The sequence below is a fragment of the Hippoglossus hippoglossus genome, chromosome 5, assembly GCF_009819705.1.
Source record: "Hippoglossus hippoglossus isolate fHipHip1 chromosome 5, fHipHip1.pri, whole genome shotgun sequence".
In the NCBI taxonomy this organism is placed as follows: domain Eukaryota; kingdom Metazoa; phylum Chordata; class Actinopteri; order Pleuronectiformes; family Pleuronectidae; genus Hippoglossus; species Hippoglossus hippoglossus.
The window spans coordinates 28,548,911-28,575,737 of NC_047155.1; the positions used below are offsets into that span (position 1 = coordinate 28,548,911).

Sequence of the window (26,827 nt, forward strand, 5' to 3'; positions counted from 1 at the left end):
TGATCATCATCATAATATTGGTGATTATAAACTAGTCACATTCCCTAGTTAAAAATGAGGTTCAGAGATGTCAGTCACTTTAGTTCCCATGATGTGAAGCTCCCAGTCAGACAGCTGCTGTACAAAACCTGTGTTTGGCCTCATGTTGGGTTTACATTTCAGAAGATACTTCCAGGCCTCCTGGAAAAAAAGTCAAACTAATAGCATTATGTTCACTGAATGTGATGTTGAATTCCATATCCATATGCTTTCTTTCCATGATCCATATCAGTCTCATGTGTAAAAAATACTCTTATTCACGTTATATTGCCAAGATGTAGATCAGAGTAGGCTACTCTAAAACCACAGCTTGTGCACTTTCTACACTTCAACAGATAAAATAAAGAATAACATGATAATTTATGATCCATAGAGGTGCTGGAAGGTGATGTGATCATAAATTATGTTTTTGATCTTTACAAGCTTCCGGTCGTGGAGTATCGTCTTAAAGGATGCAGAGACACTCATTTGCATAATGCATTCCCTAGCCCCTTACCCTAACCCTAACCATCCAAACTTAATGTCTAACCCTAACCGAAACCTAATTCTAACCTTAACCCTAACACCAAATCTTAACCCCAAAACAGTCCATTAAAGGGGGGTCACACAGTGAGGACCGGCCAAAATGTCCACATAGGTTGTAGGCTCAAAATTATATCAAAAAGATATCTGTACAACAGCACACACTCACACACACACACAAAACGGACAGGTGAACACAATACCCTGCTTGCACAGCTATGCAGACACACAGGGTAACAAATCTCACTTGCCTCCAGTGTGTATTTGAGGTGGTGCATGACAAAGGCAATGATAACGGTGCTGCAGCGGCTTCTGCCCTGTCTGGAAACTACCAGGACACGAGAGTCCATGTTAATGTGTGACCCTGAAAACAGGAGATAGTTTACAATTCAATGAACAAGAAGCTAGTAATCCACGTAACAGGGGAAATATTTATAGGGAAGTTCATTCATAGACTGAAGAGCATATCATCTCTATTGCATTTAAAACCATTTTACCAATATCTTCTTTTAAAAATAAAACCCAAATATGTCCTCTAAGTTGAAGTAAAGGAAACGATCGAATTGACATTCATTACTTTTCCAAATTCAGTTTAAGCAATTAATACACACTTTATTCATGTTTGTAGTCTTTTATGCTATATATATGATTATTGCACTTTACACTGAATGATTAAATCCCAAAGTATAGTGTGACTTACCAATAAAACTGCAAATCCTTTCAAAACTTGAATACAAATCAGAGAGCACTGAATTAGCCACAGGGATGTTAAGAATGGCCTGTTTCCCCTTCATGGACCTAGATCCAAACAAACACACAAGAAATTCAGAACAAACTCAACAGCAGCACGGTCAGAACTGTAATGATATTTCAGATATTCAGTCCTGCCGTACTCCAGAGTGTACCTCTGTGAGATGCTGATGATGGTGCTGATTTTCAGGTCTGTGAGAATACTGGGGTCCATGCCCTGTTTCACGTCACCCATATAAAGACGTCCTGCTACAATCTCCAGTGGATAAGTCTTCAGGTTTTCAAGCTCCTGGAGCATAGAAATATAGTATTTCCTTAAATGGTGGCCAGGGCTTTTATTTGAGGCTTGTATTCTTCTAAATCCCTCAGTTTGATAAACATATTAGATCATAGCAGATCGATAAAGTGACTATAAAGCAAAGAAATTAGGATAACCTGGTCTAAATAGCTTTAAAAGGAAAGTATAAAAGCCTAAATACCTCAAACTTGCTGTTAAGTACAGTATAATAATACATGTTATAATTCTGGTGAACCTTAACAGTCTTATTTATGAGTGTATGAACCTCCAGGTCAGGTGAGTTTGTCTTACCATAATGGTGTACATCCTTTTCTCCGTCCTTAAGAACGGGTACAGAGCTGAGAACCTCTGAAAGCCTCCACTCAGCATGTGGACCGGACAGAGACTTGCTTTAGCCAGGACCTGAGCACATTCAGCTGCTCTGCCTGCACAAAACAAGATGAACTTCACTTAACAGGGATATCTGTGGCTGAAATACAGGCTGAGGGCATTGCCTGTTGGGAACGATTAGCTTTCATCTGTCAGAGAAGTGAAGGGGGATTAGGGAAAATACTGAAATTACGTACAAAACATTGTCATCATAGCTACACACCATTGTGTTATGTTAGTCAACTGGTAACCAGCCTTTTCAACTCTGCAGAGCTGCTTTGATAAAACACTTAAAGGGATAGTTCACCCAAAAATGTAAATTCACTCATTATCTACTAACCACAATGCCAATGGAGGGGTGGGGGCAGCTATTGTGAGTTCTCACCAGAACTTGTGAGTATCGCGGGTTCTCATGATAGCTGCAGTTACTGCAGCAGTAACTCGCTGATCTCGTCTCGCAGTTACTGCAGCAGTAACTAGGAGGACAACAGCCAACATTCAGGCCTTTTCTGTTGTTTTTTCTGTTGTTTTTTTTACGTTTGAAGAAGCGGTCGCTATTTACTTCAATTGTATTGGTTTTGGCTGCAACACTATTTACCCCTGAAACTCCAAAAGTGTTTTGTGGACTCACCCCTCCATCGGCATAGTGGTGAGTAGATAATGAGTGAATGTAACTTTTTGGGTGAACTATCTCTTTAATGCTTCAGGCAGTTACCTTTTTCATGCAAACAGCGTGTGGTGCTGTCGTAGACGACCACATGCTGCATACTGTCCACCTCCACAGCCACTGGCAGGAGGAATTTACCATCTGAATCCTGGAAAGAGTCACCCAGAAGGTTTTGACTTCTCAAGCACAAAACAATCGTAGGTGGGATTATAAGGAACTCAGAAACTACTCTGTTATGCTTTATTGCTTGCCTCTACATTCCTTACACTTACATCCACTAACAATAAATAAAAGCAGGATGCCGACCTCTTTCCATAAATATCACTCCTTTGAAAAGGAAACCGATTCAAGCAGTTTAACATTTTATTGAAAAAACCTTGGTAAGGAATTCTAAGACATCAGTGCTTGTAATTAATTGTTGTAATTAATTAATTGTATTCTCTTTTTTTGTTTGTGTGATTCAGCTTTTTTAGTTTTTTCCAAAATGTAACCTTTACTTAAGAATTCAGTATGTCAGTAGTTCTTCATGGGAAGATAAAAAATGGCAGATGATTGCCCACTGAAATAAACACTAGTAGTATAGTAGTAGTAGTTTCCTTTTCATATCAATTAAATTTCAAACATCTAGAACATTTGTATACAGAAAGATACAATAAAAACATAACTACACACAAACCAACAACCTGAAACACCCACTTACAATAATCAAACAGAACAAAAAACAATGAAGGGTGAGTGGTAAATTCCTCTTGAAATTGTCAATACATTGCCACTGCGTGTGAAGTAATTCAAATACATGGCTCCTTAAGCCAGTCTCAGGGGGACATAAATCAACATACACAAACTAATTGCAGCCAAATCCACCTGAGACTCCACAAACCTACAGCCTGAATCAGAGTCTCTAATCTCTTCTATATAAAGACCGGGCACCAAATCATTGAGCCGCGTTTAAAAGCGAGGAAAACATTAAAGCCTGCTGGGAGCTTTCAGAACAACAATAAACAGCATGTACACAGACCAGGTCAATTTGCCTCCAAGCAGTTCTGCTTGATATATGAAATGGTTCCAGTAAAGATGACTCAGGGTCCCACCAACCCACCTTCCTGTTTTTATACAAATAGCTGAAAGCAACTGACTGATGCAATGCATGGCATTAAACTGCACTTACTGAAGTGTAGTATTAAAGGAACATTCTCTGATTCCCTAATCCCAAAGCTCATCATATATCTCACAACCAATTCACATTTTTCAAGCTTCCCTGTGATGACTAGAGGAAGTGGGCTGTGTAGTAAAGGTATCTACAAATTGAGGTATTAGATGTTTTGAGGTATAGGAACATGAGGGAGGCCACCTCTAGATCCTTTCATTCTTTATAGGTAGCAAAGAGATATGCAAGCTGACTTTTACTCTTTCAGGGTTGATAACGGATCTGAGTTGTCGTATACTTTTGGGTTGTCTCAAAATGCAACATCTCAGGAAAGCCGAGATGGAAATTCTCTACATTTGACTCAAACATTCCGTTGGTATCAAAGATGACCTGATTACATTTTGGTGGTCAAAAGTCACAGGTCATCACATATAAATTCACATGCTTATCATGACAAAGTTTCATGAAGGCTAATTTTAAGTGCACATATCATTCATCAGACATAAATCCTGAAACTAAGTAAATTTATATCCATACCATTTTCAAACTCTTAGCTGTTATGATGTGACTCGTGTTGTAATCTTGAATTTCACGAGCATCTAAAATAGATACAGACAACACACGAGTAGGTTACAGCTAAATTAAAGCAGAGCAGTCAAACTGAAAGAAGCTCATATATAAATGGTGACTTTGACTCCGGCCCTGACAACATGCAATAACTATAAATCCTGTCTCTTACCAACCAAGCAGAGGTAGTTGATGTCTGCCAGCCTCGACACAGTCCTGCACTGGTTGAGGAGGTTGTAAAGCTCAAACGGTTCACACGTCATGACTTTAGCCATCGCAGGAAGAAAAACTACATGAACAATTAGCTGGAAACAAATATCAAGAATAGCTCAACAGTGCAATCAGCCTGTGGGGAAACAAAACATAGGATCTACAAATGAGCATGAACTCAATCGTTTTCAAAGTTTGTTTATATGGGTCATGTTGCTAAGCAACTCAGCCTCCTTCCTCATTGGTGGTTGGTGATGATGTAGAGCCTTAAAGTCACAATGATACATTTCTTGACCATGCAAATGATACATTTATCTACATTTCATACGGTCAACATTGTGCAGATGGTCATAATATTAATTAGTCAGCTGCCTGGCTGTATGGACGAGTAAACAAGATATTTCACCTACTTGTTGCTTTTTCTTATTTGTAACCTGTCATGTCTTTTTTCCTCAAACAAGTAGAAGTTAGCTGTTTGATCAAAAAACAGCTAACGATTGTAGAGTTTCATCCTTTGGTTACACAAACAAATTACATTTATAACAGTCCTGTTTTGGAAATAATTGTTTCATACAGTACAACAAGTACTAAGCATCTCAAGAATGCTCCTCATCAGCTGAGGAAATGGTGCAAATGCTCATCATTTAGAAGATGTATTTTTTGTCAAACTGTAGGACAAAATAATAGAAACAGCTGTATACTGTGATACAGATGGGCAGCTCTTATGATAATAGAAATAATAATAATGATAATAATAATAACAACTGTACTTGTATCGCACTTATCTAAAAAAGGTTACAAACAAATGAATGAACTAAATAAAAGGTATACAGTTCAGTTAAATTTTAAGCACCAAATCATAACATATTATGGTCAAGATCTTGAAAATGTATTGAGAAACCCAACAGTTTCCTCTTGACCCAGGGCAAGCTTCAGAAGATGAGAAAACTCTCCAAAATCATCTCAAGGCCTGAAGGAAAATGGGTAGAAACATGCGTGTGCGCGCACACACACACACACACACACACACTGATGGGACAGGACTTTGCATTGACTTCCATTCATTTTGGACAGCCAAAACCTTATCCCTAACCTTAACCATGACCAATTCATGCCTAACCCAGAACTTAACCTAACCCCAACTCTCATCTGACCCCTAACCTTACCCAGGACCCTAGAAATGACATTTTACCTCATGGACTGGGCTTTGGTCCCCATGAGGGACCTCATCTACTCCAGACCTCTACTGAGCTAATGGATGCTAATTGTAGGTCACTTTGGATAAAAGTATCAGCTAAATGACATGTTATGTAATGTAATGTAATGACCACTCCTCTTTGTTCTCCTTCTTAGTCTCATCTTCTTTTTGTTCTCTTTCAGGCCCAGGCTCCTCTTCATTCTTCTCCACCAGCAACAGCCATCCTCTTACTGCTGCTTACTTGCTCACATCCTCCACAGATGTACAGCAGCCTTCTAAAGGCATGCTGCTGCTCTCTACAGATAAGAAAAATAACCCAGAGGAGCCTCAGCTTGTTGACGGTGAAATGCTGTAATGTGGACAGTAAATCCTCCAACCTAAATGACAAATCTACCACCTCTATGGATAAATCAAAGTTAAAGAAATGGTTCCTCATTTCAGGAAATACATATATTCACTTTCTTTTGGACAGTTAAACGATATAAGTTAAACAAGATCTGCCTGTCCAAAGTGAAAAAGATATTATGATAAAAAAATCATAAAGAGTTATCTGTCTCCACCCTAATACAATGGAGGTGAACTGAATTTTGTTTGCGATGCTAGTCCTTGACACTCATACATACATAATACAGAAACTAAATAATCTGTCTGTATATGGGAACTAGCTACTAAAAGGAAATGGTACGAAAGAAAACTGTCTATTTTTTGTTTGGTGGACCAAGAGATCGGTATTGGAAAATGGTGTTGCTGTTTTATGTTTTTAAATGTCTGTCAAAAACAGCAGAAAACAAATAAAACTAAAAACTAACTAATCCACAATGCTCTGCACATATACAGTGAATACCACTAGAGGGAGGTCACCATTCTTTTTTCTCTTTGAAAGAACTTCAATGTATTTAAATCATTATTCACCAGTTGAATGACTTGTGCTTTCCTCATTAATTAATGATGAAATGTCTGTTAATACCTTTCTAACTGTAAATTCACATTTCTCTACTGAGGTTGTGTCCTCTGTTCTTCTTCTTTGTTTTCTTTGATGGTCCCTTTCCATCTTTCCTCTGACCTCCCTCTCAGCCTCCTCCTCCTCGGAGCTACTGCAGGGTTCAACCACCTCAGAGACCATTGTCTCTACAAGATTTGAGCTCCCAAATGTAGTGACAGTGCAATGCAATGAGTAGAACCAAATGTCAATTAATTCATAACCAAAAAAACGTGTGGGTGTACCTTGCATTGTACATGATTAATACAAACATGGGGCTGAAGATGTCATTTACTGAGGTGAATTTTTGACTTTTTCTCAACAGTAGTTATTTTCTTAAAACAAATGAAAGACGTTCCCAGTTGGTTAAGATTATTTCACCCATTTTAACTTGTTTCAAGCACCAAGATTCTTTTTTAATGTTTCCAGAATTTAAACTGCAGAAAAAAGGTTGAAGGGATCTCCTCTCACTGGTCAATTTTTCCAAATATTTTCTGGACTCTAATGAGCACAGCAAATACTTAAAAAAAAAAAGTGAAATCAGATTCATGAAGCTCCTAACATGAAGTCATAAGCAGTAGTCATTTAGTCCCAGTGTACATGTGAATATCTTTGTCCAGAGGGGGGCAGTGTTGCTCCATGTGGCACACCATGAGACAGAGGGGCCATCATGCGTGTCTCTCTGGATGATCATCAGGCTGAGACTAAAGACAACAGGCAGTCAAAGATGTGTGTGTTGATACTCTGGGATATGTAATGGTCAGATATGGTTCATGTGACAATGTTACATTTACAAAAGTCCACAGTTATTGTTTGGATGTTTGTGTTGTCGTCCTCTGCTGCAGTTTGTCCAGAGGCAGGGCCGACTCAGAGTCTGCAAATAAGTGTGTGTGTGTGGGGGGGGGGAGAGAGAGAAAGAGAGACTGAATGTGGATGTGAATGATTTATGTTTATTCATGTGAAGATTCTGATTTCTTTTGTATCAATCAATCAATCAAACTTTATTTATATACCACCTTTAAGTGCACATCAAACAACTGGAGATGAACAATAAAAGATAATACAGGCAAAATAGGAAATACAATAAAATTATGAGCTACTATACAAAATAAATTGATTATAGTAAAGCACTTAAATGTTGAGAAGGTCTGGGAGGATGTGGACACCACATTGATCACATTTGTCCGATGCTGTGATACATAATGTCCGTTTTAATGGACTGGAAAAGACTGGTCTGTAAACACAAACAAGTAAACAGGGGAGCTGTGGTTTGTCTGGAAAAAAACACTAAATCCTTTTCATTTCATTTTATTTGAGTGAGTTGTTTTTGAATTAAAGAGTTTATGATCTACATGGAGTACAAATGAAGTTTTGTCTCCAGTTACATAGGAGCTTGATAGTTAAGCTATAATCAGTGTACTCATATGACGGGAAATAATTAATTGTCATAAGGAATAATAAAAACATGTATTCTATCGCTGTCTCACTAAAAACTAATATTTTCCTCGTGTCCCTCTATAATATAAACAGGAAATGTGGAGAAAGTTTTTGTTGTGCAAAAGGCTTAGTCTGTCTACATTGTCATTATTCCAGGTTTTTTTTCTCCAGATCAGAACAAAGCTCATTCACTTTGAAATATCCATAATTTTCCATTATTGAGAAAAATGGAACAAAATCAATATTGAGACATTGTAGCACAGTGTAAAGCTGTTTTCAGAGATGAACTCCGCAGGACGTGTGTCCAAGTTGGTCCGGGCTTTCTGCCCATCTCTGTCTCCTGAATTAAACGTGAATACATGCAAATGAATTCCAAAGAAAAATTATGTTTAATGTAAAAATGCACAGGTATAAAAATCACATGATTCATAATATATGAGAAATATTGAGACCTTGCCGAAGAGGAGACAATAAGTAAAATCCACTTAAAATTTTTTATTATTTTCTGTCTTGATCTTGAAACCAATGCATTGTTGCATATAGTAATGATGGGGCAAGTGACATGTCTGGTCACATGACAAAGTGTGTCAGACTCACCCCCCAGCTGTCAACATCCATTGCATGGAACCCAAAGTCAGTTTTGGTGGATGTCTGCACAGTTAATTGCACAGCAGTCAGTTTTTACCTCACCTTTGAGAGTCTATACACATTTTGTCACACAGCCAGTAACCCATCGTATGCACAAGCAGATTTCGAAGCAGCCAGTTGACCTTAAAATACTGATTGACACAAGATATGCTTTCAGGTGGAAAAACGCCTGCTGTAAAAACTCTGTGAATGCTCCAATAACTTATTTGAACTGGCAGTTCCACTTCACTGTAGGTTTGTAGAAGCCTCTGGTCTGTTGAATACTGTAAGAAATTGAGAGCTCTGTGTGCCTATCAATTTTTAATGAACAGTTGAGCGCTGTCCATATAACACATACAACCAAGGGAAAGACACATCACTGTCTAATGCTGTAAGCAATCTGGAGTCCAAAACTGAGAGACAATGAGATGAAGACATTCTGTGAGTCTCTTGACATTGACATAGACAGGGAAGAAAGGAGAGCAAGCAAGCGATGTTGGAAAAAGCATTTGCCCTGGACTGTGGAGTTGTCACCAGTATCCTTGGTCTCCCAACTAGTGGAGAAAGCATGAAGCAGAACTGGACCAGTCAGTTCTACTTCCGTGTTTTTGACACGGTTAGGCTCAGACAGAGTTTTAGTAAAGTCAATGAGAATAGATTGTAGTGTACATGTAGTATTGATATGCGACGGTAGTGGGGCACAGGGCTTGATCATTCAATATTCTGTTGTACTTTTTAGTCCAAAGCTTACAGTAACTGAAATGGCAATGATGTTCCACAGCTGCCCATTGAGAATATTAACAAGGACATTGTCCAATCTATGACAAACTTTTCCAACTAGTTCTCTTATCACTCGCTGACTGTTGAAGACCTCCAGATTGTGGATGATGGGGATCATGTTTTTGCCAAGCAGTCCTTTTGCCATGAAATAGTCCCTCTATCACTATTTATATTAAATCCCAATAATGTCTGTTCTGATTTGTTAAACTATCTTGCCATTTAATTCTCTGATTGGAAAAGCTCCAACCCATTGAGAAAATAGATCAGGCATTACCAAAATGTATTCGAACCCTCAACATGGTGCTGCATGAAAACACTTTTTTTGTAGCGATCAGATGGAATGGGTTTGTGTTGATTAGTTTGGGACCATATCGCACACCTATTTACATATGTTTGCACTGCTGTTGTATTTCCCAGGGTGAACCATTAGCAATAAATCAGTCGGTCATCCCTCCAAGTCCAATGTGAGATGGAGGAGGAGTGAAATCTAAAAGAAAGAGGTATGAATTTGGGTTTTAATAATTATTACTAAGCCTAAAACCAACTATGCCAAACAAAGGTCGAAAGATGGCCAGGTACTTAAGAACACAATAAGAACACAATAAAATGAAATTCAAACTTCAACTCATTCAAAACAGCAACATTTTTTACATTAAGGTCGTACTACAGAAGTAGATGCAGAATTAAGAGTCCCCTTCTGACGCTGCTCTCTGAGGCAAACTCATTCCACTACGTCAAATTGTCCTGTTTACTCTGTGAGGATGTCTTGCAACAGTACTAGGAGCTGTGGACCCTGTAGGCTTATGGTGAAGGAAGCAGCTGCCCCGAGGAAGAGAGGGCATGCCTGGTCAGGCTCCAAAATATCCTCTGCCTTCTGCTTAGGAGTGGTGAATTTACTGCTCATGGCAACATATATAATATATTATTGAGCTTTTCTTTGACTAGTGCAGTGCTTTTTCTACACAAGCCTGTTTTGAATGGGTTGTTAGCTTGGCCGGTGTTAATGGTCTGGAGCTACTTCAGAATTATTCCTTGTTGTTAGTGAGTACTCAAATAATTCTATAATATACTGTTACGTTTTAATGTTTGAGTGATGGACCTTGTGTGCAGAGCTTTTGATAAACAGTCTATGGTTCATGTGTTCCCGGTTTATCTAAACTCTCATGTTTTTTCATAAAATGAAACAGAATTTTCTTTATTACGGTTCATGTGTCCAGTTTATAAATAAGTTTTAGCAATTGACACAATCATAGGAATAAAAGCTCTGTAATTCAGTTCGTTATAAAGAATTACTGCAACAAAACAATAATTGACAATTGACAAAGAGGACATGATTCTATGAATGTTGTTGACATGATAGAGATCAGTACTTGAGACACCCCTGAATGTTTGAGTCTAATTCCAACTTGGAAAAATAAAAAAAGCTAATTATCAAAATGACCTGGCTTCGATTTTGACCTGTAGTCTGAACGAGTTGCCGAACGCTGCTGTAGTTAATAGTAAGGATGTCGAAGAAGATGTCTTTAACTCGGTCAGAGCGCTGGTTGCCTGTTTATTAACATTTGATGTATCGTGTTTACAATTCGCACAGAATCCAACACTGCACTTTTTCAGGTTATTCACCACATGCTCAGTGTGAAGCCGATCAGATGAACGATTTGCAGGATACGAATTCCAGATACGAACAAAGACGTTAGTGAAACAATTAGGAAGATATCTTTTTTGCACACTTCCCATCCATTGTTAGCTTTCGCATTAGCGGTAGTGAGTCACACTGTAACCTATCATTCTGTTGTCTTACAGTATGTTAGAGGAATTTTCTTATAAGGGCTAATGAGAGCAGTGGGAGTACAAATACTTGTCTTGGGTCTTAAGGAGTTGTAGCATTTATTTACTAAAAGTCTAAACTGAACATATATTTTATTGCTGTATTTCTTACATCTAAATCTACCTTAGTCACCATGTAGCCTCACCGTCTCTCGCTCTCTCTGTTGCCTGTTTGTACGAACAAAACTGAACTACATATATACAATAGCTCTACTTGTGTAAAAATATTCTTCTCACTGCAGACATTGCACAGAGATGTTGAATCAGTGAAATGTGCATGTTTACCTGGTGCTGCTGCCTCTTAATGCTTTGGAAGAAAATATTAACCTAGGATTGCTGCTTGGTGTTGAACCAGAAAAATTAACTATGCATTCGTTGCTGGCTTGTTATTTTGTATTTTTTTCAGAGGTGGAATAGTGGTATGGCTAATGATGGATAGATGGATGGATTTGACTTGAGCTGTGTAATAGTAAAAGTTCAGTAGCTTGTAGTACACTAGCAGTGCTTCTGGAGGGCTCAAGACATGCGGGAGGAGCTGCAGCAGCAGACAAAGCAACAACATGAGACAGTTCATCCGGGTATTGGGGCAGCTTTAACTATTGGCTATTTGACTTGAGTATAGGAGATTTTGCAAACCGTGAAAAACGCTGTACATGCCCTCATCATTAAGGTCAGACTGCAATTCCTGCAACTTTGCACCTGAATGATAATTATAATTTGCCACAAAGAATCCCTGCTTTTAACTCCTTTCCCTGAACATGAATCAAGAGGCTTCTCAGTCATCAATATTTTAATAGTTGACCCCCCCAGTCATTCTTAAACTGACATTAAATCCATTATTTCAAACCTGTTCTTTCTGCTCCCTCATATTTTCACTTACTTAAAAATGTTTTACCCATTGTCTTTAGACGTTCCTCCATGTAAAAATGATCATAGACAGGGTCTCCACTAGGATCTGGATAATCAGTAATTTCTTGCAACAACACAGTTGTTCAAGGTTCAAAACTGCCTTCTCCTTGCCATTTCTCAACAGCCCATCCTACCACATCATCAGTGAATGGATAACAATAATATCCTCCAAAACACTTCCCTTACATTTTAATGGGGCTGTGTGGAAATGAATCAGTCCCTCCTGGGGACGTGTTTCTTTTCTTATTATGAGCAAGTCTTTAAAAACATTTTCTCCATTGTTTATGCGAGGATTGATGGGTAAATGAACAATTATTGTACTGTTCTTGTCTTAAGATTAGGCTTTTTCCATAATGAGAGACAAAATATGTCATAAACATTTAGAGTGATTCATCAGTCAATTCTGTGTCTGAGCTTCGGATGTTTTTTGTCTAGTTCACCACACAGAGTGAGAGAGAAATACATTTACTGATTATTAAACAACACAGGGGAGAAAAATATAATTACTGACAACTGAAAAACAAATAAATACATTACTTATTCATTACACTTCAGATTTTGAAATAATCAGTGCAATCATAAAATACAACTTGGACTTAAAGTGAAAAAGTAAATTTTCACATCAAATGCAATTGATTGGACCCCAGGTCCTGCTTGTGACTTCTGCAAATCCAACTTGGACCCTGGAAGTTCCTCTGACTCCTTGAGTTCAGGGAATTTAGGAAATATTTGCTAAGAAATTAAGCAAATATATTTGATCAGGTTGAGCCAAAGTTCCTTTCTAGCCTCTATAGGCCCATTATGGAGCACACTTACAACTCTACCAATGGATTTACCAAAGTGGAAACCGCTCATTGTGATCACGTTTGTCAGATGCAAAATTGATGAACTATGAGCGGTTGATTACTATAACCAATTGCATAGTTTCTGTATGATGTACCAGAACTTGAGGGAAGGGTAAGGCAGTTTTTAAGATAAGGACGACATCACATTGTTCACTTGCGTATGTGTGCGTGCACACAAACACACACACAGTTTCGTCATTGCTTTGCATCCATTCATAATTCATCTCATCTCTCGCGCTGACACACACACCAACACACGCACTCACACACACAAACTGTGTCATCAGACAAATGTGATAACTCAGACAAGGTAAAAACAACTGAATTTGGAAACTTAGGGCAATGTATGGAGAGCAGGAGGAGATGGCTGGGAGTTTTCACAAAGAACTCTATGTAACAAATTCCTAACATTTGGATGTGGCTCGACTAATGAGAAAAGCAATGGGACCCACCATGTATTTGTGGGTCAAGCAGAAGTTCTTTGTGCCATGTCAGTTTATGTAGTGTAGTGGTTATCACGTTCGCTTCACACGCGAAAGGTACCGAGCTCGAAATTGGGCAGAAACAACTTTGTGCGATAATACTTTAGTCAAACTACTTGGGACCCAACTTCTGTGTCTCCATTTGATATACTGGGTTTCAGAGACTGTTGTTCCAAGGATCCATGAAGACAATCACAGTGAGAGTGTTTTTGCAGATGTGTTGGCAACTTTGAGAAGAATTAGGGATGGCAAGGCTCATCCCAGGGGTTTGAAAGGAGACACCAGCAAAGAGAGGAACCTCCCAAATGAAAGCAGCATTACAGATTCTGAACTGTTTGTGGAACAGAAGATCATGATACCCTATGGTTCTTTGCTTTCTTCAGATCCAGAGGGACTCGCAGCCCCATGTGAAAGAAACATAGGTTTGATAAGTTCTGTTCCACAAGTAAGGCAGTGTCCTCAAGAGGGACCCGGAGGGCAGTCCAGTACAAGGGCAGAGATCCCCTGGCAGAAGCATCACATTCTGTAGGGGTTTTTCAACATATCCTAATTGACCAGGTCATATGTTATGATCCCAAAGACAAAGCTGGAGGACATTGCCTGGGATAAAGGTCAAGTGGACGACCTGGCTCAGCCCATGCCATTCAGGCTATTAAGGCCCAGTTGGGATCAGCATTCATCCCAAGTGCAGTATACTCTGAGCATATATGAAACCTTTGCAAATTGAGGCAACACAAAGTTGCCAATGTAAGTCCTCAGTCCTTTTCAAAATCCAGTTTACTGGAGTAGAAAGCCAGAACAACAAAAGATTTGTCATCATCCCCCCAACAGAAAGAGTACAATGTAATCAAAGTCAGAACAGCGCCCACTTTCTTTAGACATGGCGGAGTTTGTCAGTGAAGCAGTCCTCGTTAGTATAGTGGCAAGTATCTCCGCCTGTCACGCGGAAGACCGGGGTTCGATTCCCCGACGAGGAGTCCATCTGTGTTTTCTGCTCAATCTTCACTACAGGGCAAATCAGAAGTAATGCTCCAGCATCCAGCTCTCAAGGGTAGGCTTTGCTCCCATCCCCCATAACAACTGCCTTCAACCATTAATGTAGTAACAGTGGTACCCGGTTGACAACAATTTCATAACAACCACACACAACCTGCCTGCCATCTCTGAGAATGGGTCACACATTCCCACCGTCAGATTCAGTCTAAACTATTTGCTGGTTTCTTGCACGTAACAGTGATTGAGCCACTTGGTCACAGTGAACATTGAGCCTTTACTGTATCTGCGACTTCAGTCCAGTTTTGAATCTCTCTTATGAAATCTCAAAGGACTCCTTGCACCAAATTCTTATCAATTGGATTTGGCTCCTCTCAGAAAAACACTTATGAGACTCGGTGGTTATGGTGTATTTTCCAGTGTCAGGCCAAGGGGCTCCGTGCTACGTCTGCTTCTGTAGTGTAGTGGTTATCACGTTCGCTTTACACGCGAAAGGTCCCCAGCTCGAAACTGGGCAGAAACAACTTTCTATGTCTCAATTCTTTTCCAACACAGTGAGGTCAGAATGTTCTGGCAGACAATGTGTGTGACTCATAGCATCTCCATTCGCCATTGCTGTCATTCACAGTGAGTGTGATTTTGCAGATGCGGTGGCAACTTTGAGAAAAATTAGGGATGGCAAACTTTCCATTATCTCTCAGTCTGTCACTGCTTTGTCTGTCACACTCAAGCTCAAGCCAAGGTCATGCAAGGCTCATCCCAGGGGTTTGAAAGGAGACACCAGCAAAGAGAGGAACCTCCCAAATGGAAGCAGCATTAGAGATTCTGAACTGCTTGTGGAACAGAAGACAGAGGTATCCTATGAAGCTTGTTGCTTCTCTTTGTGAGAGATTTGGGACAGTAAGCTATACTTCAGTTTTCACAAAGAACTCTATGTAACAAATTCCTAACATTTGGATGTGGCTCCTCTAATGAGAAAAACAAATGGGACCCAACATGTATTTGTGGGTCAAGCAGAGGTGCTTTGTGCCATGTCAGTTTCTGTAGTGTAGTGGTTATCACGTTCGCTTCACACGCGAAAGGTCCCCAGCTCGAAACTGGGCAGAAACATCTTTGTGCGATGATGCTTTAGTTAAACTACTCGGGACCCAACTTCTGTGTCTCCATTTGATATACTGGGTTTCAGAGACTGTTGTTCCAAGGATCCATGAAGACAATCACAGTGAGAGTGTTTTTGCAGATGTGTTGGCAACTTTGAGAAAAATGAAGGATGGCAAGGCTCATCCCAGGGGTTTGAAAGGAGACACCAGCAAAGAGAGGAACCTCCCAAATGAAAGCAGCATTACAGATTCTGAACTGTTTGTGGAACAGAAGATCATGATACCCTATGGTTCTTTGCTTTCTTCAGATCCAGAGGGACTCGCAGCCCCATGTGAAAAAAACTTAGGTTTGATAAGTTCTGTTCCACAAGTGAGGCAGTGTCCTCAAGAGGGACCCGGAGGGCAGTCCAGTACAAGGGCAGAGATCCCCTGGCAGAAGCATCACATTCTGTAGGGGTTTTTCAACATATCCTAATTGACCAGGTCATATGTTATGATCCCAAAGACAAAGCTGGAGGACATTGCCTGGGATAAAGGTCAAGTGGACGACCTGGCTCAGCCCATGCCATTCAGGCTATTAAGGCCCAGTTGGGATCAGCATTCATCCCAAGGGCAGTATACTCTGAGCATATATGAAACCTTTGCAAATTGAGGCAACACAAAGTTGCCAATGTAAGTCCTCAGTCCTTTTCAAAATCCAGTTTACTGGAGTAGAAAGCCAGAACAACAAAAGATTTGTCATCATCCCCCCAACAGAAAGAGTACAATGTAATCAAAGTCAGAACAGCGCCCACTTTCTTTAGACATGGCGGAGTTTGGCAGTGAAGCAGTCCTCGTTAGTATAGTGGCAAGTATCTCCGCCTGTCACGCGGAAGACCGGGGTTCGATTCCCCGACGAGGAGTCCATCTGTGTTTTCTGCTCAATCTTCACTACAGGGCAAATCAGAAGTAATGCTCCAGCATCCAGCTCTCAAGGGTAGGCTTTGCTCCCATCCCCCATAACAACTGCCTTCAACCATTAATGTAGTAACAGTGGTACCCGGTTGACAACAATTTCATAACAACCACACACAACCTGCCTGCCATCTCTGAGAATGGGTCACACATTCCCACCGTCAGATTCAGTCTAAACTATTTGCTGGTTTCTTGCACGTAACAGTGATTGAGCCACTTGGTCACAGTGAACATTGAGCCTTTACTGTATCTGCGACTTCAGTCCAGTTTTGAATCTCTCTTATGAAATCTCAAAGGACTCCTTGCACCAAATTCTTATCAATTGGATTTGGCTCCTCTCAGAAAAACACTTATGAGACTCGGTGGTTATGGTGTATTTTCCAGTGTCAGGCCAAGGGGCTCCGTGCTACGTCTGCTTCTGTAGTGTAGTGGTTATCACGTTCGCTTTACACGCGAAAGGTCCCCAGCTCGAAACTGGGCAGAAACAACTTTCTATGTCTCAATTCTTTTCCAACACAGTGAGGTCAGAATGTTCTGGCAGACAATGTGTGTGACTCATAGCATCTCCATTCGCCATTGCTGTCATTCACAGTGAGTGTGATTTTGCAGATGCGGTGGCAACTTTGAGAAAAATTAGGGATGGCAAACTTTCCATTATCTCTCAGTCTGTCACTGCTTTGTCTGTCACACTCAAGCTCAAGCCAAGGTCATGCAAGGCTCATCCCAGGGGTTTGAAAGGAGACACCAGCAAAGAGAGGAACCTCCCAAATGGAAGCAGCATTAGAGATTCTGAACTGCTTGTGGAACAGAAGACAGAGGTATCCTATGAAGCTTGTTGCTTCTCTTTGTGAGAGATTTGGGACAGTAAGCTATACTTCAGTTTTCACAAAGAACTCTATGTAACAAATTCCTAACATTTGGATGTGGCTCCTCTAATGAGAAAAACAAATGGGACCCAACATGTATTTGTGGGTCAAGCAGAGGTGCTTTGTGCCATGTCAGTTTCTGTAGTGTAGTGGTTATCACGTTCGCTTCACACGCGAAAGGTCCCCAGCTCGAAACTGGGCAGAAACATCTTTGTGCGATGATGCTTTAGTTAAACTACTCGGGACCCAACTTCTGTGTCTCCATTTGATATACTGGGTTTCAGAGACTGTTGTTCCAAGGATCCATGAAGACAATCACAGTGAGAGTGTTTTTGCAGATGTGTTGGCAACTTTGAGAAAAATGAAGGATGGCAAGGCTCATCCCAGGGGTTTGAAAGGAGACACCAGCAAAGAGAGGAACCTCCCAAATGAAAGCAGCATTACAGATTCTGAACTGTTTGTGGAACAGAAGATCATGATACCCTATGGTTCTTTGCTTTCTTCAGATCCAGAGGGACTCGCAGCCCCATGTGAAAAAAACTTAGGTTTGATAAGTTCTGTTCCACAAGTGAGGCAGTGTCCTCAAGAGGGACCCGGAGGGCAGTCCAGTACAAGGGCAGAGATCCCCTGGCAGAAGCATCACATTCTGTAGGGGTTTTTCAACATATCCTAATTGACCAGGTCATATGTTATGATCCCAAAGACAAAGCTGGAGGACATTGCCTGGGATAAAGGTCAAGTGGACGACCTGGCTCAGCCCATGCCATTCAGGCTATTAAGGCCCAGTTGGGATCAGCATTCATCCCAAGTGCAGTATACTCTGAGCATATATGAAACCTTTGCAAATTGAGGCAACACAAAGTTGCCAATGTAAGTCCTCAGTCCTTTTCAAAATCCAGTTTACTGGAGTAGAAAGCCAGAACAACAAAAGATTTGTCATCATCCGCCCAACAGAAAGAGTACAATGTAATCAAAGTCAGAACAGCGCCCACTTTCTTTAGACATGGCGGAGTTTGGCAGTGAAGCAGTCCTCGTTAGTATAGTGGCAAGTATCTCCGCCTGTCACGCGGAAGACCGGGGTTCGATTCCCCGACGAGGAGTCCATCTGTGTTTTCTGCTCAATCTTCACTACAGGGCAAATCAGAAGTAATGCTCCAGCATCCAGCTCTCAAGGGTAGGCTTTGCTCCCATCCCCCATAACAACTGCCTTCAACCATTAATGTAGTAACAGTGGTACCCGGTTGACAACAATTTCATAACAACCACACACAACCTGCCTGCCATCTCTGAGAATGGGTCACACATTCCCACCGTCAGATTCAGTCTAAACTATTTGCTGGTTTCTTGCACGTAACAGTGATTGAGCCACTTGGTCACAGTGAACATTGAGCCTTTACTGTATCTGCGACTTCAGTCCAGTTTTGAATCTCTCTTATGAAATCTCAAAGGACTCCTTGCACCAAATTCTTATCAATTGGATTTGGCTCCTCTCAGAAAAACACTTATGAGACTCGGTGGTTATGGTGTATTTTCCAGTGTCAGGCCAAGGGGCTCCGTGCTACGTCTGCTTCTGTAGTGTAGTGGTTATCACGTTCGCTTTACACGCGAAAGGTCCCCAGCTCGAAACTGGGCAGAAACAACTTTCTATGTCTCAATTCTTTTCCAACACAGTGAGGTCAGAATGTTCTGGCAGACAATGTGTGTGACTCATAGCATCTCCATTCGCCATTGCTGTCATTCACAGTGAGTGTGATTTTGCAGATGCGGTGGCAACTTTGAGAAAAATTAGGGATGGCAAACTTTCCATTATCTCTCAGTCTGTCACTGCTTTGTCTGTCACACTCAAGCTCAAGCCAAGGTCATGCAAGGCTCATCCCAGGGGTTTGAAAGGAGACACCAGCAAAGAGAGGAACCTCCCAAATGGAAGCAGCATTAGAGATTCTGAACTGCTTGTGGAACAGAAGACAGAGGTATCCTATGAAGCTTGTTGCTTCTCTTTGTGAGAGATTTGGGACAGTAAGCTATACTTCAGTTTTCACAAAGAACTCTATGTAACAAATTCCTAACATTTGGATGTGGCTCCTCTAATGAGAAAAACAAATGGGACCCAACATGTATTTGTGGGTCAAGCAGAGGTGCTTTGTGCCATGTCAGTTTCTGTAGTGTAGTGGTTATCACGTTCGCTTCACACGCGAAAGGTCCCCAGCTCGAAACTGGGCAGAAACATCTTTGTGCGATGATGCTTTAGTTAAACTACTCGGGACCCAACTTCTGTGTCTCCATTTGATATACTGGGTTTCAGAGACTGTTGTTCCAAGGATCCATGAAGACAATCACAGTGAGAGTGTTTTTGCAGATGTGTTGGCAACTTTGAGAAAAATGAAGGATGGCAAGGCTCATCCCAGGGGTTTGAAAGGAGACACCAGCAAAGAGAGGAACCTCCCAAATGAAAGCAGCATTACAGATTCTGAACTGTTTGTGGAACAGAAGATCATGATACCCTATGGTTCTTTGCTTTCTTCAGATCCAGAGGGACTCGCAGCCCCATGTGAAAAAAACTTAGGTTTGATAAGTTCTGTTCCACAAGTGAGGCAGTGTCCTCAAGAGGGACCCGGAGGGCAGTCCAGTACAAGGGCAGAGATCCCCTGGCAGAAGCATCACATTCTGTAGGGGTTTTTCAACATATCCTAATTGACCAGGTCATATGTTATGATCCCAAAGACAAAGCTGGAGGACATTGCCTGGGATAAAGGTCAAGTGGACGACCTGGCTCAGCCCATGCCATTCAGGCTATTAAGGCCCAGTTGGGATCAGCATTCATCCCAAGTGCAGTATACTCTGAGCATATATGAAACCTTTGCAAATTGAGGCAACACAAAGTTGCCAATGTAAGTCCTCAGTCCTTTTCAAAATCCAGTTTACTGGAGTAGAAAGCCAGAACAACAAAAGATTTGTCATCATCCGCCCAACAGAAAGAGTACAATGTAATCAAAGTCAGAACAGCGCCCACTTTCTTTAGACATGGCGGAGTTTGGCAGTGAAGCAGTCCTCGTTAGTATAGTGGCAAGTATCTCCGCCTGTCACGCGGAAGACCGGGGTTCGATTCCCCGACGAGGAGTCCATCTGTGTTTTCTGCTCAATCTTCACTACAGGGCAAATCAGAAGTAATGCTCCAGCATCCAGCTCTCAAGGGTAGGCTTTGCTCCCATCCCCCATAACAACTGCCTTCAACCATTAATGTAGTAACAGTGGTACCCGGTTGACAACAATTTCATAACAACCACACACAACCTGCCTGCCATCTCTGAGAATGGGTCACACATTCCCACCGTCAGATTCAGTCTAAACTATTTGCTGGTTTCTTGCACGTAACAGTGATTGAGCCACTTGGTCACAGTGAACATTGAGCCTTTACTGTATCTGCGACTTCAGTCCAGTTTTGAATCTCTCTTATGAAATCTCAAAGGACTCCTTGCACCAAATTCTTATCAATTGGATTTGGCTCCTCTCAGAAAAACACTTATGAGACTCGGTGGTTATGGTGTATTTTCCAGTGTCAGGCCAAGGGGCTCCGTGCTACGTCTGCTTCTGTAGTGTAGTGGTTATCACGTTCGCTTTACACGCGAAAGGTCCCCAGCTCGAAACTGGGCAGAAACAACTTTCTATGTCTCAATTCTTTTCCAACACAGTGAGGTCAGAATGTTCTGGCAGACAATGTGTGTGACTCATAGCATCTCCATTCGCCATTGCTGTCATTCACAGTGAGTGTGATTTTGCAGATGCGGTGGCAACTTTGAGAAAAATTAGGGATGGCAAACTTTCCATTATCTCTCAGTCTGTCACTGCTTTGTCTGTCACACTCAAGCTCAAGCCAAGGTCATGCAAGGCTCATCCCAGGGGTTTGAAAGGAGACACCAGCAAAGAGAGGAACCTCCCAAATGGAAGCAGCATTAGAGATTCTGAACTGCTTGTGGAACAGAAGACAGAGGTATCCTATGAAGCTTGTTGCTTCTCTTTGTGAGAGATTTGGGACAGTAAGCTATACTTCAGTTTTCACAAAGAACTCTATGTAACAAATTCCTAACATTTGGATGTGGCTCCTCTAATGAGAAAAACAAATGGGACCCAACATGTATTTGTGGGTCAAGCAGAGGTGCTTTGTGCCATGTCAGTTTCTGTAGTGTAGTGGTTATCACGTTCGCTTCACACGCGAAAGGTCCCCAGCTCGAAACTGGGCAGAAACATCTTTGTGCGATGATGCTTTAGTTAAACTACTCGGGACCCAACTTCTGTGTCTCCATTTGATATACTGGGTTTCAGAGACTGTTGTTCCAAGGATCCATGAAGACAATCACAGTGAGAGTGTTTTTGCAGATGTGTTGGCAACTTTGAGAAAAATGAAGGATGGCAAGGCTCATCCCAGGGGTTTGAAAGGAGACACCAGCAAAGAGAGGAACCTCCCAAATGAAAGCAGCATTACAGATTCTGAACTGTTTGTGGAACAGAAGATCATGATACCCTATGGTTCTTTGCTTTCTTCAGATCCAGAGGGACTCGCAGCCCCATGTGAAAAAAACTTAGGTTTGATAAGTTCTGTTCCACAAGTGAGGCAGTGTCCTCAAGAGGGACCCGGAGGGCAGTCCAGTACAAGGGCAGAGATCCCCTGGCAGAAGCATCACATTCTGTAGGGGTTTTTCAACATATCCTAATTGACCAGGTCATATGTTATGATCCCAAAGACAAAGCTGGAGGACATTGCCTGGGATAAAGGTCAAGTGGACGACCTGGCTCAGCCCATGCCATTCAGGCTATTAAGGCCCAGTTGGGATCAGCATTCATCCCAAGTGCAGTATACTCTGAGCATATATGAAACCTTTGCAAATTGAGGCAACACAAAGTTGCCAATGTAAGTCCTCAGTCCTTTTCAAAATCCAGTTTACTGGAGTAGAAAGCCAGAACAACAAAAGATTTGTCATCATCCGCCCAACAGAAAGAGTACAATGTAATCAAAGTCAGAACAGCGCCCACTTTCTTTAGACATGGCGGAGTTTGGCAGTGAAGCAGTCCTCGTTAGTATAGTGGCAAGTATCTCCGCCTGTCACGCGGAAGACCGGGGTTCGATTCCCCGACGAGGAGTCCATCTGTGTTTTCTGCTCAATCTTCACTACAGGGCAAATCAGAAGTAATGCTCCAGCATCCAGCTCTCAAGGGTAGGCTTTGCTCCCATCCCCCATAACAACTGCCTTCAACCATTAATGTAGTAACAGTGGTACCCGGTTGACAACAATTTCATAACAACCACACACAACCTGCCTGCCATCTCTGAGAATGGGTCACACATTCCCACCGTCAGATTCAGTCTAAACTATTTGCTGGTTTCTTGCACGTAACAGTGATTGAGCCACTTGGTCACAGTGAACATTGAGCCTTTACTGTATCTGCGACTTCAGTCCAGTTTTGAATCTCTCTTATGAAATCTCAAAGGACTCCTTGCACCAAATTCTTATCAATTGGATTTGGCTCCTCTCAGAAAAACACTTATGAGACTCGGTGGTTATGGTGTATTTTCCAGTGTCAGGCCAAGGGGCTCCGTGCTACGTCTGCTTCTGTAGTGTAGTGGTTATCACGTTCGCTTTACACGCGAAAGGTCCCCAGCTCGAAACTGGGCAGAAACAACTTTCTATGTCTCAATTCTTTTCCAACACAGTGAGGTCAGAATGTTCTGGCAGACAATGTGTGTGACTCATAGCATCTCCATTCGCCATTGCTGTCATTCACAGTGAGTGTGATTTTGCAGATGCGGTGGCAACTTTGAGAAAAATTAGGGATGGCAAACTTTCCATTATCTCTCAGTCTGTCACTGCTTTGTCTGTCACACTCAAGCTCAAGCCAAGGTCATGCAAGGCTCATCCCAGGGGTTTGAAAGGAGACACCAGCAAAGAGAGGAACCTCCCAAATGGAAGCAGCATTAGAGATTCTGAACTGCTTGTGGAACAGAAGACAGAGGTATCCTATGAAGCTTGTTGCTTCTCTTTGTGAGAGATTTGGGACAGTAAGCTATACTTCAGTTTTCACAAAGAACTCTATGTAACAAATTCCTAACATTTGGATGTGGCTCCTCTAATGAGAAAAACAAATGGGACCCAACATGTATTTGTGGGTCAAGCAGAGGTGCTTTGTGCCATGTCAGTTTCTGTAGTGTAGTGGTTATCACGTTCGCTTCACACGCGAAAGGTCCCCAGCTCGAAACTGGGCAGAAACATCTTTGTGCGATGATGCTTTAGTTAAACTACTCGGGACCCAACTTCTGTGTCTCCATTTGATATACTGGGTTTCAGAGACTGTTGTTCCAAGGATCCATGAAGACAATCACAGTGAGAGTGTTTTTGCAGATGTGTTGGCAACTTTGAGAAAAATGAAGGATGGCAAGGCTCATCCCAGGGGTTTGAAAGGAGACACCAGCAAAGAGAGGAACCTCCCAAATGAAAGCAGCATTACAGATTCTGAACTGTTTGTGGAACAGAAGATCATGATACCCTATGGTTCTTTGCTTTCTTCAGATCCAGAGGGACTCGCAGCCCCATGTGAAAAAAACTTAGGTTTGATAAGTTCTGTTCCACAAGTGAGGCAGTGTCCTCAAGAGGGACCCGGAGGGCAGTCCAGTACAAGGGCAGAGATCCCCTGGCAGAAGCATCACATTCTGTAGGGGTTTTTCAACATATCCTAATTGACCAGGTCATATGTTATGATCCCAAAGACAAAGCTGGAGGACATTGCCTGGGATAAAGGTCAAGTGGACGACCTGGCTCAGCCCATGCCATTCAGGCTATTAAGGCCCAGTTGGGATCAGCATTCATCCCAAGTGCAGTATACTCTGAGCATATATGAAACCTTTGCAAATTGAGGCAACACAAAGTTGCCAATGTAAGTCCTCAGTCCTTTTCAAAATCCAGTTTACTGGAGTAGAAAGCCAGAACAACAAAAGATTTGTCATCATCCGCCCAACAGAAAGAGTACAATGTAATCAAAGTCAGAACAGCGCCCACTTTCTTTAGACATGGCGGAGTTTGGCAGTGAAGCAGTCCTCGTTAGTATAGTGGCAAGTATCTCCGCCTGTCACGCGGAAGACCGGGGTTCGATTCCCCGACGAGGAGTCCATCTGTGTTTTCTGCTCAATCTTCACTACAGGGCAAATCAGAAGTAATGCTCCAGCATCCAGCTCTCAAGGGTAGGCTTTGCTCCCATCCCCCATAACAACTGCCTTCAACCATTAATGTAGTAACAGTGGTACCCGGTTGACAACAATTTCATAACAACCACACACAACCTGCCTGCCATCTCTGAGAATGGGTCACACATTCCCACCGTCAGATTCAGTCTAAACTATTTGCTGGTTTCTTGCACGTAACAGTGATTGAGCCACTTGGTCACAGTGAACATTGAGCCTTTACTGTATCTGCGACTTCAGTCCAGTTTTGAATCTCTCTTATGAAATCTCAAAGGACTCCTTGCACCAAATTCTTATCAATTGGATTTGGCTCCTCTCAGAAAAACACTTATGAGACTCGGTGGTTATGGTGTATTTTCCAGTGTCAGGCCAAGGGGCTCCGTGCTACGTCTGCTTCTGTAGTGTAGTGGTTATCACGTTCGCTTTACACGCGAAAGGTCCCCAGCTCGAAACTGGGCAGAAACAACTTTCTATGTCTCAATTCTTTTCCAACACAGTGAGGTCAGAATGTTCTGGCAGACAATGTGTGTGACTCATAGCATCTCCATTCGCCATTGCTGTCATTCACAGTGAGTGTGATTTTGCAGATGCGGTGGCAACTTTGAGAAAAATTAGGGATGGCAAACTTTCCATTATCTCTCAGTCTGTCACTGCTTTGTCTGTCACACTCAAGCTCAAGCCAAGGTCATGCAAGGCTCATCCCAGGGGTTTGAAAGGAGACACCAGCAAAGAGAGGAACCTCCCAAATGGAAGCAGCATTAGAGATTCTGAACTGCTTGTGGAACAGAAGACAGAGGTATCCTATGAAGCTTGTTGCTTCTCTTTGTGAGAGATTTGGGACAGTAAGCTATACTTCAGTTTTCACAAAGAACTCTATGTAACAAATTCCTAACATTTGGATGTGGCTCCTCTAATGAGAAAAACAAATGGGACCCAACATGTATTTGTGGGTCAAGCAGAGGTGCTTTGTGCCATGTCAGTTTCTGTAGTGTAGTGGTTATCACGTTCGCTTCACACGCGAAAGGTCCCCAGCTCGAAACTGGGCAGAAACATCTTTGTGCGATGATGCTTTAGTTAAACTACTCGGGACCCAACTTCTGTGTCTCCATTTGATATACTGGGTTTCAGAGACTGTTGTTCCAAGGATCCATGAAGACAATCACAGTGAGAGTGTTTTTGCAGATGTGTTGGCAACTTTGAGAAAAATGAAGGATGGCAAGGCTCATCCCAGGGGTTTGAAAGGAGACACCAGCAAAGAGAGGAACCTCCCAAATGAAAGCAGCATTACAGATTCTGAACTGTTTGTGGAACAGAAGATCATGATACCCTATGGTTCTTTGCTTTCTTCAGATCCAGAGGGACTCGCAGCCCCATGTGAAAAAAACTTAGGTTTGATAAGTTCTGTTCCACAAGTGAGGCAGTGTCCTCAAGAGGGACCCGGAGGGCAGTCCAGTACAAGGGCAGAGATCCCCTGGCAGAAGCATCACATTCTGTAGGGGTTTTTCAACATATCCTAATTGACCAGGTCATATGTTATGATCCCAAAGACAAAGCTGGAGGACATTGCCTGGGATAAAGGTCAAGTGGACGACCTGGCTCAGCCCATGCCATTCAGGCTATTAAGGCCCAGTTGGGATCAGCATTCATCCCAAGTGCAGTATACTCTGAGCATATATGAAACCTTTGCAAATTGAGGCAACACAAAGTTGCCAATGTAAGTCCTCAGTCCTTTTCAAAATCCAGTTTACTGGAGTAGAAAGCCAGAACAACAAAAGATTTGTCATCATCCGCCCAACAGAAAGAGTACAATGTAATCAAAGTCAGAACAGCGCCCACTTTCTTTAGACATGGCGGAGTTTGGCAGTGAAGCAGTCCTCGTTAGTATAGTGGCAAGTATCTCCGCCTGTCACGCGGAAGACCGGGGTTCGATTCCCCGACGAGGAGTCCATCTGTGTTTTCTGCTCAATCTTCACTACAGGGCAAATCAGAAGTAATGCTCCAGCATCCAGCTCTCAAGGGTAGGCTTTGCTCCC

At 41.9% G+C, this 26,827-nt stretch overlaps 1 protein-coding gene and 19 non-coding genes across 20 annotated transcripts; 19 read left to right on the forward strand and 1 right to left on the reverse strand.

Moving 5' to 3' along the window:
* On the reverse strand, positions 1–4,634 carry styxl1 (serine/threonine/tyrosine interacting-like 1). Its single transcript, XM_034584358.1, has 8 exons — positions 4,532–4,634; positions 4,330–4,391; positions 2,694–2,793; positions 1,901–2,034; positions 1,455–1,600; positions 1,262–1,359; positions 813–925; positions 1–180 (listed from the first exon to the last, which is right to left on the reverse strand). Exons 1-8 carry the CDS (start codon positions 4,632–4,634, stop codon positions 49–51), a joined length of 888 nt encoding a protein of 295 aa, XP_034440249.1. The 3' UTR covers positions 1–48.
* Positions 4,635–14,558: 9,924 nt separating this feature from the next.
* Positions 14,559–14,630, forward strand: trnad-guc. Its single transcript has one exon. It is a non-coding gene; the product is annotated as a tRNA-Asp (tRNA).
* Positions 14,631–15,096: 466 nt separating this feature from the next.
* Positions 15,097–15,169, forward strand: trnav-uac. Its single transcript has one exon. It is a non-coding gene; the product is annotated as a tRNA-Val (tRNA).
* A 514-nt stretch (positions 15,170–15,683) lies between these two features.
* Positions 15,684–15,756, forward strand: trnav-cac. The gene has a single exon. It is a non-coding gene; the product is annotated as a tRNA-Val (tRNA).
* Positions 15,757–16,576: 820 nt separating this feature from the next.
* Positions 16,577–16,648, forward strand: trnad-guc. Its single transcript has one exon. It is a non-coding gene; the product is annotated as a tRNA-Asp (tRNA).
* Positions 16,649–17,114: 466 nt separating this feature from the next.
* On the forward strand, positions 17,115–17,187 carry trnav-uac. The gene has a single exon. It is a non-coding gene; the product is annotated as a tRNA-Val (tRNA).
* Positions 17,188–17,701: 514 nt separating this feature from the next.
* On the forward strand, positions 17,702–17,774 carry trnav-cac. Its single transcript has one exon. It is a non-coding gene; the product is annotated as a tRNA-Val (tRNA).
* An 820-nt stretch (positions 17,775–18,594) lies between these two features.
* trnad-guc lies at positions 18,595–18,666 on the forward strand. Its single transcript has one exon. It is a non-coding gene; the product is annotated as a tRNA-Asp (tRNA).
* Positions 18,667–19,132: 466 nt separating this feature from the next.
* On the forward strand, positions 19,133–19,205 carry trnav-uac. Its single transcript has one exon. It is a non-coding gene; the product is annotated as a tRNA-Val (tRNA).
* Positions 19,206–19,719: 514 nt separating this feature from the next.
* Positions 19,720–19,792, forward strand: trnav-cac. Its single transcript has one exon. It is a non-coding gene; the product is annotated as a tRNA-Val (tRNA).
* Positions 19,793–20,612: 820 nt separating this feature from the next.
* trnad-guc lies at positions 20,613–20,684 on the forward strand. Its single transcript has one exon. It is a non-coding gene; the product is annotated as a tRNA-Asp (tRNA).
* Positions 20,685–21,150: 466 nt separating this feature from the next.
* trnav-uac lies at positions 21,151–21,223 on the forward strand. The gene has a single exon. It is a non-coding gene; the product is annotated as a tRNA-Val (tRNA).
* Positions 21,224–21,737: 514 nt separating this feature from the next.
* On the forward strand, positions 21,738–21,810 carry trnav-cac. Its single transcript has one exon. It is a non-coding gene; the product is annotated as a tRNA-Val (tRNA).
* Positions 21,811–22,630: 820 nt separating this feature from the next.
* Positions 22,631–22,702, forward strand: trnad-guc. Its single transcript has one exon. It is a non-coding gene; the product is annotated as a tRNA-Asp (tRNA).
* Positions 22,703–23,168: 466 nt separating this feature from the next.
* trnav-uac lies at positions 23,169–23,241 on the forward strand. The gene has a single exon. It is a non-coding gene; the product is annotated as a tRNA-Val (tRNA).
* A 514-nt stretch (positions 23,242–23,755) lies between these two features.
* On the forward strand, positions 23,756–23,828 carry trnav-cac. The gene has a single exon. It is a non-coding gene; the product is annotated as a tRNA-Val (tRNA).
* An 820-nt stretch (positions 23,829–24,648) lies between these two features.
* On the forward strand, positions 24,649–24,720 carry trnad-guc. Its single transcript has one exon. It is a non-coding gene; the product is annotated as a tRNA-Asp (tRNA).
* A 466-nt stretch (positions 24,721–25,186) lies between these two features.
* Positions 25,187–25,259, forward strand: trnav-uac. The gene has a single exon. It is a non-coding gene; the product is annotated as a tRNA-Val (tRNA).
* A 514-nt stretch (positions 25,260–25,773) lies between these two features.
* Positions 25,774–25,846, forward strand: trnav-cac. Its single transcript has one exon. It is a non-coding gene; the product is annotated as a tRNA-Val (tRNA).
* Positions 25,847–26,666: 820 nt separating this feature from the next.
* trnad-guc lies at positions 26,667–26,738 on the forward strand. The gene has a single exon. It is a non-coding gene; the product is annotated as a tRNA-Asp (tRNA).
* The last annotated feature ends 89 nt before the right edge of the window (positions 26,739–26,827 follow it).